Raw genomic sequence first — 12,331 nt, 5'->3', positions numbered from 1 at the left:
TGAAAATGTATCATCTTTTAATTAATGAGGCTCTGAAGGTGAAGAGTTTTAACTTTTAATTATAATGTATTCATGATATCTTTCAGTAGAAATAAATATAAACGTATTTCTCCAATGATGTATTTGATAAAAATCAGAGTTTTCAAAACAGTCCCACCTAAATTAGATTACATTTAAAAACTAACTTTATACACAGACAATTAAGGGAGTTTCAGAATAATTTTTTCCAGATAAATAAATTTTAAATTTGATATATAGTCAGTTTTATAAATGAAAAAAAATTACTAAAATTGAAAGATACTAGTCAATGAAGAAATAAAAAGCACAAAATTTACCAAAATCTCTAGTTGTGTTGTCTTTTAGGGAAGAGGTGAACATCTGACTTAGACTGTAAACCACATCGCAAATCCTAGTGAGTTTAATGATCAGCTTCTAGAATGGCTAACCATAAAGACCTGGGGCTGACTTTATTCTGAATGCATCCTCTTAATCAAATTGCTGGATGACTGCACATTATTTACTGATAAATTTTTTAGAGGAATAAAATAAAACTTCCACAAGACAGAAATGTTCACAGCATATCTTGAAATCCTGAAACTTGACAGGTGCTCTATCTATCCTTCAGAGCCTCTGTGTGTGTGCGTGTGTGTGTGTTCGTGCACCAGCCTGCCTGCCTATGCACGTGTATGTAAATTGTTTTCTCTTTCACTTAAAGTAATTTGAATTTAGGCAGTTGATGGAAATAAGAGGTGAACAAAATGGAAAATATTTTACTATTGTTCTTTGAAGTAGCTTGTTACGATACATTAAATAGGGTCTTATTTACAGTTTTTAACAAATAGTTTTCTTGTTATTTTGCCCAGATTTTATTTCCTCTCTTATGTTTAAATGTATTCTATGGGGGTAGGGGGAAGCAACCTCTAATTAAAATAGAGTTAATTTCAAGTGACTAACTAATCATTAGAAAATTACCTATACCTACTTACTATGAGCAAAAAAATAAATGTATGAAACAATTCCATAATCACCTATAATGCTGTTTTTGCTGCTTCTCTTAAGAATGATATGAATGAATGAATTTTGTTTAATTATTGCCACAATCTCCAAGTAGCTTTTAAGTAAAGATGACCCATGTTTTAATTTTCTTCAATTTCTTCATTTAGAGCTTATTAAATAACCCATCCCAATAACCAATAAACAACTGCATGAAATTATGTGGCACAGTTGCTATTATATATTTCGACATTGTGTAAATTTACAAGGCATAATAATAATTTTTAGACCAATTTCAGTTGGAGGTCAGAAGTAATATAAGACGAACATTCTTAGGTGACTTACGACAGTCCTTTTCATCTTCCTCATCACCACAGTCATCTTGTCCATTACATCTGAGGTTTACTGGGATACATTTCTGATTCTTGGTACACTTGAACTGACCTGAGAGGCAGACATGTGTATCTAAAAGATAAAAAGAGCAAAATTATTTGTGCCGAAACTCGTGTCTGCATTTAAATCAGTGTGGGCACACCCTGGACAGATATCATTCAAATATGCCAGGGTTGTGGGTTTGTTTCCCAGTTAGGGCACATACACTGTACAAAAATCAACCAATGAATGCATAAATAAGTGGAACAAAAAATTGAGTGATTTCTCCTCTCTCTTTCTTTCTTTTTTTTAAATATATATTTTATTGATTTTTTACAGAGAGGAAGGGAGAGCGATAGAGAGTTAGAAACATCGATGAGAGAGAAACATCGATCAGCTGCCTCCTGCACATCTCCTACAGGGGATGAGCCCGCAACCCAGGTACATGCCCTTGACCGGAATCGAACCTGGGACCTTTCAGTCCGCAGGCCGACGCTCTATCCACTGAGCCAAACCAGTTTCGGCTCTCCTCTCTCTTTCAAATCAACAATAAAAAATGTCAGTGTGGACATAAACAGTTAAGAATTAGATTTATGTTCCTTAGTTAAAAAATTAATCACCTACCACAGTTGAGTTCATCAGAATTGTCTCCGCAGTCATTCTCTCCATCACAGATGAAAGCAGGCAGAGCGCAGAGCCCTGTTCCACACTGAAATCGGCCTGGCTGACATTTAAATTCAGCTGGGGGAGAAAACATACAGGTATTGTGGAAGGACAATCTTAGCTCATGACTTCCTAAACAGAGCTTTTCTGACACTCAAATGTTCATACCATTATTATAGTAAGCATATCCTAGAGCACAATGGCAGTGTCTCACATCTATAGCCATAGGATTCAGATGCACAGCTACACTATGAACAACGCAGATTGCCTCAAGATTACATTTCAAATAAAGTTAAGAAAGCAATTATCAACCTATAAATATAAAGGTATAGATTTAAAAACATAAATGCCTCCTTACTTCAAATAAATGATAGAGAATTTAGTGACAGAATAGAATTTATTGTAATTTTAAAAAATAGTTACTCCAATATCATTTTTAAAAATCATTTATCTTTGGTCACTTTGACACCTGTTGTGTGTAAGAGAGGAATATCGCCTCCAAAACATACTTCCCAGAACTACTTAAAGCAAATGCTACCTATAGGTATCACATTTTAAATCAGATTTATTTATATTCATTTCTATAATTGTATTAATGTAAAGGGCAATGTCTTATAAATACTAATGATTTTTATGTACAACACATATTTTATTATAGTAAATAAAACCCAGATAATAGTTCATTTTATCTGCTATATTTTTGAGTTTACATAAGGAATGATAATAATGAAGTAGGATTTATTAAGTATCTACTAAGTATCAGGCATTGTGTGAGGCCCTTTCACATACAGTAACTAATTGAATCTCCTCATAAACTTCTCACCTCAACATCATAAGCACTTTTATAAATGAGGAAATTAATCTTCATGGACAGAAAAGTTTCAAGTGTCAGACTCAGAATTTAAATCCAGATCTGACTTTGAAGTCTTCTAACAAACTATCTTGCTGGTAATAAAACATTTTTTTGACTGATGATCCTAATGTATGTTACTAATCACTGACTTTGAGATTAATAGAAGCTAATAATGACTTATTAATTCAAGCCAGTCAATCAAATGTTGATAAATTATATATTAAATTTTTTATGGAAAATAACATGTTTATAATTATGACATTAATTAAACATTTTCTTAACATTTAAAAAATAACTCTTAATACATGCTGACTTCCATAGAAGTGAGTTCTAAAATGCTGAGTCATGTACCTACAATCTATAACATTTATTAAACACACTCAATGTTTCAACTGTGCTATACTTAATTTTCTCATGCTCTAAACATGTTCATTTCTTCTATTTTCTATTGCTTCCTGTAAAGTTTCCTGTAATATTCCTTTGCTACTAAAACACCCTCCCATAAGAATGAGGTAAATTCCTGCTTCTATGTCTGGGAAAGAACTGGGAAGCCTCACTGACTTTTAAATTTGCCTCTAGAATGATCCATGGTGAATTCAAATCTCATAGGCAATGGAATTACAAACTCATGATGCCAGAGAATTTTTGATGCATGTCTCCTATCTACATTTATGTAAAAAACATTATGTAAGTATGCAAGTATGTGAAACTGGGATCAAGCTTTCCTGTCCTTTAAAGTACAAGTATAGGTATTGTCAGTATCTCTTAGTACTCCCCAATGTTGATGATATAGCTACTCAAAAATGAATTCTACACACTCCACAGACTCATGTACATCATTTCCACCTCACCATGACTCTCGAAATTAAATTATGCCTACAGATGTTCAATGCTGTTAACCCATCAACTCCAAGTAAGAGATCATTTATTAAAAGATCACAGAGACCTGGTTGATGTGGCTCCGTGGCTGAGCGACGACCTATGAACCAGAAGGTCTGGATTTGATTTCCTGTCAGGGCACATGCCTCAGTTGCTGCTCAATCCCCACTAGGGGGGTGCGGGAGGTAGCCAATCAATGATTCCCGTCATTAATGTTTCTCTCTCTCTCTTTCTCTCTACAGTCAGTAAAAATATATTTTAAAAATCACAAAGATAATGCCACCAATAAGAATGTGTAGTATTGGTATTTAACCAAGATAAGAGGTTTTTAGGTATCAGATGTCTCTTAGGTTCCCTTCAAAAGACATTAAAGTTTTGTTTGCTCACCATACAGTCTGACTTTTCATAAATTGTCAGTATTTAAATACTGCAATCCTGTCAGTGCATAAATGTGAACAAAACTCATTAAAGTAAATGTTTAGTTAATTTTTGTATATAAATTTGATTGCAGCATGAAATTTTAATCTGGATTAAAGTAGAGTTCAGGAACTGAAACTATGTTAGAAGGGAAAGCATTGGTGTTAAGGACTCTCTGTGCAGGGCATCATGGTGATATTTCCCAATAGGGAATCTGGGTGGGAAAGGTCATGTTCACATGAGGACTAAATTAACACATTTATGTGTGTTTATTTCTATGAATGACACAAATCAGTTGTATTTACTTTCTTTACTATATCGAGAGAAAGTTTACCTTATTGTGGGGAAATTAATAACTTTCTTTAAATGAGTAAACCTCAATTGGTACTCAATATTTCTTATTACTTTGATATTTATTTTAATTCAATAACTTAAAAAAGAATTACTCAGCCATAACAGTATATCTATCCCATTCAGATAATACTTTTTATATGTCATCTCTCATAATAAAAATAAAAACAATATTAATAAATCAAAGAACAGAGGATCTTTCAGAATCATAAAAAGAATATTAGAAAAGCGATGACTTTCATAACATTTTTTCTTCCTATTGAATATATTACTTGCTGCTTTCAAACATATAAATGAGCTATGCGAAAGGATTTCAAGTGAGCGATGGAATACAGTTCGTCAGGTAACTATCTAGTGACTGTGGGTTTGAAACAGCCTTGTAATTATGTGGTGGGAAATCTGCAGAAGGAAGCAGCTAGCTTTCACTATGACAGCACATTGTCCTCCTTTAGTGCAAGCCTAAGAAGAATCTTGAACGGAAATGTCAAGGCCAAATCATGGTAACCATCCACTGGGATGTTGAGGGAATTATAATGATTGACTACGCAGGTATCTTCAAATTGACAGAACAGTATTGGAATGACCCATGGAGTGAACTATACAGGCTATCAAGGAAAAGTCGGCCGATTGTTCATTACAATCAAAGTTACCAAAGATAGCTTTAAAAAAATGCCAATCACAGTCAGATGTCCAGACATACCTAATTGCTAGTCACTTTAAGGCAACTACTAAGAGCATACTAAATTGCCTAACTGCAAACTAATGAGCTATATTGGAAAAATCTGACTTTTCATAGATTTTTGGTATTTTAATACTGACAGGAAAGTGCAAAAATTGTATCCGTTAATGGTAAGATTTCAGTCAGTGAGTGACATTGAAAACTTCCCCATTTTTGTCTCCAGATTGGTGATATATTAAGTCAAAATCATGCTGATTGTTACTGTTCTGATCATTACATGAAGCAATGTAGTTATTCCATAAGTGAATAAAATTAGAAAACTAACAAATTGCTGATGCTGTCACACTAAACGTAGTTACAGATATATACCCAAGAAATTGCAACAAATTTTTGTTGTATTTTTAAATATAGACATATAAAATCTTTCTTTATAATTTTGAAAAGGTATCAGAAAGGGATTCTGTAGATGTAGCTTAAAGTTTTCATGTCAGGGATTTAAGAAGCTCTAAATTCTAAATTCCCACATTCTCTAATGTACTCACGACAATCATCAGGTTCATCAGATCCATCACCACAGTCGTCCACGGTGTCACATTTCCACCAGAATGGAATACATTTATCAGTTTTGCAGCGAAACTTAAAAAAAGAAAGTAAGAAAGTTGAAATCCTACTCGTATATAACAGGTATTTAAAAACTCACCAGGGCAGAGCAGCCTAGCCTAATCCCTTGTGGCAAATGTGAACTATGGTGGGTTTAGAGAATTCCATGGCAGGGAATAAATGCACAACAATCAGCAGCAAAATAATCTTCCAGGAAAGCACATTGTCCAGGTAAGCCTCCTGGGACTGCCTGAGCACAGAGGAGATCACCCATTTACATACTGTCTGTGGGTGCTATTGCACCAGACAGAGTTCACTGATTGCTACAGAGACCATGTGGCCAGCAAACCCTGAAATACTTATTATCTGGCCCTTTATTGAAAAAGTTTGCTAAACACTGAACAGGGATAAAAATTATTAGGAAGAGGTACCTAGTTAATTTAATTTAGTTAATTTAGATTAACTTAATTTCATTGTATTTTCTCAGGAATCTTGGACAATTCGATTCACATTTCTGTCTCTGTTCCTTAGCCAGCAAATGAGGAGGTGGAGATAATCTGAAGGACCCTCCCCAGCTCCATCATTCTGTGATTCCATGGAATTTCCTGAACATACACATACTGTCTTTGGTCATCATGAATATCTGCTCTACATAAATCTTAAGATATTTCTTAAAGCAGGTGAGAATGATACATTATTTTCAGTTTGTAGAATGCTTAGTTAATACACATGAGCTTTCCGGATAAATAAGAGAGATTTTGATAACTAAAAAGCTAAAAATAAGGCTGCAATAGTTTTTTCTGCTGGCTTTTAAAAAGGGAAACAGAAGAAAACTGCTATAATAAAACTTGTTCTTACAATTATTTAAAACACCATTCAATAAGTTGAAAATGTTATATGGCAATACTTACCTACAGGCTATGTAGCATGTGGGTAACTTGTTGCTAGTGAAAATTTCCAGATTAATATTGTAAGGAAGGTTATGTGAACTGAAATTCATCCCCTGAAGCAGAGTACGGACTATTGCTCCCTTTGCTATTGGCCATATGTACACAGAGATCAAGAAAGCTCAGTCAATTCATTCCTTAGTGATCTCAGACCACAAACTAATCTCTTTCTTTGCAACATTCAGTTCTAGGCTTACTCTGATTTGATAAAAGAAATCAAAGAAAATCATACGTTCCACACAGAGAGCACATATACCTGAAATAGCTATCAAAAGATTCACTTTAAATTATAAAAACCAAGCAATAGATCATGTTTAGAATATTTGTTGCAGCATTATAATTTTTCTTCTGCATTTTAATAGAAATTCAGTGAAAAACATCACAATATTCTTCTGAAATTAAAAATATTAGTTAATTTCATAAACTTTATTAATTTTCTTTTGAAGTGTTTCTGTTATAATCCCCACATGAGTTATTAAAAGCAAGGTGGCATTTATTGAAGCATGTTATATGCCAGACACATTTGCAACATAGAAAGATATAGCCTAGGTTCAATTTTCTCTAAGGAAAATGGATTAGCACACTAAAAGTTTTGTTCATTTAAAATACTGTTACTTTCTTCAAGTAAGAGAGAATTGGATGTTAATCTTTGCTGCAAATGTCTGGATATCACGGAGTTGCTTCAGAGTAGATTTACATTATTTTTTTTTTAAATAAGAGGGTGGATTTTTTTTTCTTATTATTTCCAGTGACAATACTGGAGAGCAACAGAGCAATGTTATTTCAGGGGAAGATCTGACCATTGGAGCAATTTTTCCATGTTGGCTTTGTCTCTGGTCATGGCTGCTGTGGCTTTCATAAATTATGAGAGGGGAAATATTACTTTTATGGATAGTGATTATCTGGGGGATATAAGGTTAAGTATGAAAGCAATTGCCCTGAACATTAAACGTTTCCAGTCCTTTCAGTATAGCAAAGTACATTAGTAAGAAGATTTCAGTTCTCCTGGGTATATTCAAAGTCTTCCCAGTCAAGATTTGAAAAAAACATATCTAAAATTCGCATTTTTAAATACACTAAAATATGCCTGATTTAAATAAACACCTACTGTTGCAATTACATATGCTATTCTGGTTTGCATGCCATTTCAGTTTTAATAAGATTATTGAAGGTTTTGAGTTAAGAGAAGGCAGGGGTAAAACATACTTCCATTATATTTTATGCTAGTCAACATTTACTCTCAGAGGAAGATGTGTCTCGGCTTCATGACTTCATTTTTTTTTCATACTTAAATACAGTAACTTTAAAAAGATTAATGCTAGCCCTAGCTGGTTGTTCAGTGGTTAGAGCATCATCCTGTAACCTGAAAGGTCCTGGGTTTGATTCCAGTCAAGGGCATGTACCTAGGTTGTAGGCTCAATTCTGCCTGGGTTGGGGCATGTGCAGGAGGCAACCAATTGATGTGTCTCTCTCACATCAGTTTTTATCTGTCTCTCCCTCTCCTTCTACTCTCTAAAAATCAATGAGAAAATATCTTTGGGTGAGGATTAACAACAAAAAAAAGATTAATGCTGAATATAAATATAAAATATTCTTCATGGTAAATGTTCTCCAAGACCAATATCTTTATAAAGTAAATTGCAGACTGCAATTATCACTCACAAAAAGAAGCTATAAATAAACTACTAAATACATGTCTACTAAACAGATACAGGAATAAAATGCAAATCCCACATATACTAGAGGTGAAGTTCAGTTAAAACAGGAAAAGTCTCGCCCTAGCTGGTTTGCCTCAGTGGATAGAGCGTCAGCCTGCGGTCTGAAGGGTCCTGGGTTCGATTCCGGTCAAGGCTGCATACCTGAGTTGTGAGTTTGATCCCCAGCAGGGGGAATGCAGGAGGCAGCTGATCAATGATTCTCATCATTGATGTTTCTATCTCTCTCCCTCTTCCTTCCTCTCTAAAATAAATAAATAAATATTTTGAAAACAAACTTATCTTTACTTAAAAGATAAGTAAAGCCATTTTAAATTACTTTTTATTTTCAATTTAAATGACTTAAATTTAATATTTGAAGTTGTTATTACTATAAAATTGGTTTAATTTTTGTACAGATTTTCTTATGTTTATTTTCAATTATAACATAATTCTTATTGGTGTGATTTACCTACTTTATTTTTTTAAAACACAATATCATTTGGGGGGCATATATTATTGGTTGCAATCATTAGATGATAATAAATCAAAATTTTCTAATAAGATAAATTCAAACTGCAACATTTATATCTGAAAACTTAATTGTCTGATTTATAAATACTTAGATTATTTACTTCATTTTAATGTCTACCTGATTAAAATTTGTTTCTATAAACTGACTTTTTTTGAAAGAATCAGAGACAAAATGGCTACATAATCCACAAGGCTTATCAGGATAACCACTAAGGATTATATTAGCTGATGTTCATTAACTTTTTCTTTAAAAAATCAATAAATACCTAGCCTGTTTGGCTCAGTGGATAGAGCGTCGGCCTGCAGACTAAAGGGTCCCAGGTTCGATTCCGGTCAAAGGCATATGCCCGGGTTACAGGCTCGATCCCCCACAGTAGGGGCATGCAGGAGGCAACCAATCAATTATTCTCTCTCATCATTGATGTTTCTGTATCTCTATTTCTCTCCATTCCTCTCTGAAATAAATTAATATATATATATTTAAAAAAACTATTAAAATATTTTTTAAAAAGACTAACTTAATTATTAAAATTTTCTGATTTGAATTAGTTGGTTTTCCAGTTCTAGTGGTGACACCATGGAAGAGAGTGAATTTCTTTCAGTGTCTCCTTGTTTTTGAAATAGAGAGGCTAAGACCAGCTCAACCTGCCTCTCCAGCTGTGACTATGAGCATCATACATTAAAGAACTGCACAAAGGGGAAGAGATGGACCCTCTTCCAGGGAGGCAGTGTGTATAGTGGTTAAAGGCACAGTCTCTGAAACCAGCCCTCTAGTGAATGTAACCCTGACTTTGCTTTAAATTGGCTGGATTATGTAGGGTTTGTTACTTAACTTCTTGGTGCCTCAGTCTTGTCTTCTTTTAAATAGGACTGGTGGTTTGTGCAGGCCACTGTTATGAAGATTAAGTTGGAAAAGTTTCTGGTGTATAATCAGTGTTATTACCCTTGCCCTCTAGTGCACCTGTCATATACTTGAGGAAGCATGCAATTGTTTGGACTGCCATCAGGAGGTTTTGATGTCTAGTCAAAAGCATAGATCACGCTGGCCAGGCCAAATTAGTCATTAAAAAAAAAAAATTACAGCACAGCCAGTGTGGCTCAGTGGTTGAGTGTCGACCTATTAACCAGGAGGCCAAGGTCCAATTTCCAATCAGAGCAAATGCCTGGGTTGTGGGCTACACCCGCAGTGTGGGGAGTTCAGGAGGCATACGATCAATGATTCTCTCTCATCATTGATGTTTCTATCTCCTTCTCCCTTCCTCTCTGAAATCAATAAAAATAAAACACACACATACACACACACACACACACACACACACACAAATGACATAGTTTCTTTGAGAATTTTTATCTGAAACAAGATACTGATTCAAATATAACAAAACCAAAATTTTATAGTCATATGACTGTTGCCCAAAATTTTAAATAATAAAATCAAGTCAATGCATCTATCATTAAGCAGAAAATTTTAATTCTGGGATATATTAACTGCACATGACAACATTTTGAAGAAAAAAGGGTTTCAGAAAAATATATTTAGATCATAAAATATTTTAATTTGAAAAAAATCTATAAATCATTTTTGACACAATTCATTTTTTCCATATCACATCAACTGAGGAATGGAAGAGGGATGGAGATGGTGATACAGAGCAGATCATCTAAGAGTCTTCTTTGTTTGTTTAAGCTGCACATAACTTAGTTTTCATCCTATGCCTCAGTGACCTTGCTTTCCTTAAATACATCACATCTCCTTGGATGATTCTGCTATGCCCACTCATGATTTGAAAAATTATATTGTAATTGCTTTTCCTTTACTCTGTAACTCTATCTATGATGTATGGAATGATTAGCTAATGTTATGCAAAACAAAAAAAATGATGTTTTAAAAAGTATTTACATGAATAAAAATTCAGCTTGCCCATACATCCTATGAATTGATTTCAAGACCTCCACTCACCTGACTGGCTGTGCAGTTGGATAAGCAAGTCCTATTATCAACTGCAAGATAGAAGTTGGTGGGACATGCACAGGAATGAGTCCTTCCAGGCGCCAAAAGGCAGAGATGACTGCAACCTCCATTATTTATCATACAGAGATGTTTGGAGACTACAGATGAGAAAGAAACAACAAGAAAACAGGATAATCAAGACTGATAATATAATATTTGAAATAAGACATTTAAGCTTCATAATTTGAAATTGAATAGAACTTTGTAATGAAGAACACAGTGGTTATAAACATAATTTTATTTTGTTACAAATTCTATTGTTGTCCAATGGCATTAATTTTATCATTAAATAATTTAAGAATGCATTTCCACAAAAACAAGCATTTTAGTAGAAAAAAATCATTTTCCCTAAAAAAAAATAACAGCAGAGACTAGAAGCATTTTGGATGAAGACATACATATGTTTAGAAATATTAATGTAAAATAAAACAATGTAATAATGATCTATAACTAACAGTGTAGTCACTTTGTTTATTAGACTAATTTTGTATGTTAAGCAACATAATCAATACTTTATTTAAAAACAACTGATAGAATTCCCATTAGACATATGCTTAAGAAAACAATATATTTCTCATTTTTACAATCCTTGAGCTACTTAAATATAATTTCTTTTACCCAGCATTCCAGAAACTAAGAATCCTGTAACTATTTTGTAAATAAATTATTTCAAGAATTCAGTGTCTACTTCTTCAACTACTTTTGTATTATTGTCATTTCTGCTTAATATGATTCAACAAATCAATAACTGTTTGTACTATTATTGAGCTTCCAATCATATTCCTTAATAGTAGTGCTTGATATCAACTAAATTCATTCTATACTATTATGCTAAATAATAAAATCTGACAATATTTCTTAAAAATAAATTTACACTTAACCTTGGAGGAAACAAAAATGGAATGTCACTAAAAGATGTCGATGCATTTATGGAAATCATGGAAAGAATAATTACCATCGGGTTGTCTATAAGAATGATACACCTGGATATCTGTGATGGCATGCCATGAGTTAATCAGTGAGAGTCTGTCTGCTCCCGAGGTTTTATGGGCACGGCTGAGTGACTTGGTTTTCCCATCAGTCCAGTAGATGTAGTCTTCAAACAATGTTAGTGCAATCACCCCTGGAATGTCTTGATTAGGGACTGTAATAGGAGATGGTAAGATTAATGTTCAGTCTTGGAAGACTGCCAGTTAAAATATTCAATACTACATGGGCTGACAGACACAACTGCTACAGAACTTCATGTGAATAATTGCTGTGACAACCTGTCGGGCTGGCAAGGTTCTTTATTACCGGTTAAGAGAACGCAGGATCTGGCACAGCAGTGTGCTTTGC

General features: G+C 33.8%; 1 protein-coding gene across 1 annotated transcript in view; it reads right to left on the bottom strand.

The window, feature by feature from the left end:
• Window positions 1–12,331, bottom strand: part of LRP1B (LDL receptor related protein 1B) — a 1,324,618-nt gene that overhangs the window by 174,948 nt on the left and 1,137,339 nt on the right. The window contains exons 57-61 of the mRNA XM_023752441.1: window positions 11,949–12,137; window positions 10,943–11,091; window positions 5,750–5,843; window positions 1,990–2,106; window positions 1,339–1,458 (exon numbers count right to left, since the gene is read on the bottom strand). Of these exons, the coding sequence (XP_023608209.1) occupies window positions 1,339–1,458; window positions 1,990–2,106; window positions 5,750–5,843; window positions 10,943–11,091; window positions 11,949–12,137 (669 nt within the window). The remainder of the gene's footprint in view (window positions 1–1,338; window positions 1,459–1,989; window positions 2,107–5,749; window positions 5,844–10,942; window positions 11,092–11,948; window positions 12,138–12,331) is intronic.

This window comes from Myotis lucifugus, unplaced genomic scaffold (genome assembly GCF_000147115.1).
Source record: "Myotis lucifugus unplaced genomic scaffold, Myoluc2.0 scaffold_32, whole genome shotgun sequence".
Classification (NCBI taxonomy): domain Eukaryota; kingdom Metazoa; phylum Chordata; class Mammalia; order Chiroptera; family Vespertilionidae; genus Myotis; species Myotis lucifugus.
The sequence above is the reverse complement of the archived record's forward strand: the minus strand, read 5'-3'. Positions and strand labels throughout refer to the sequence as shown.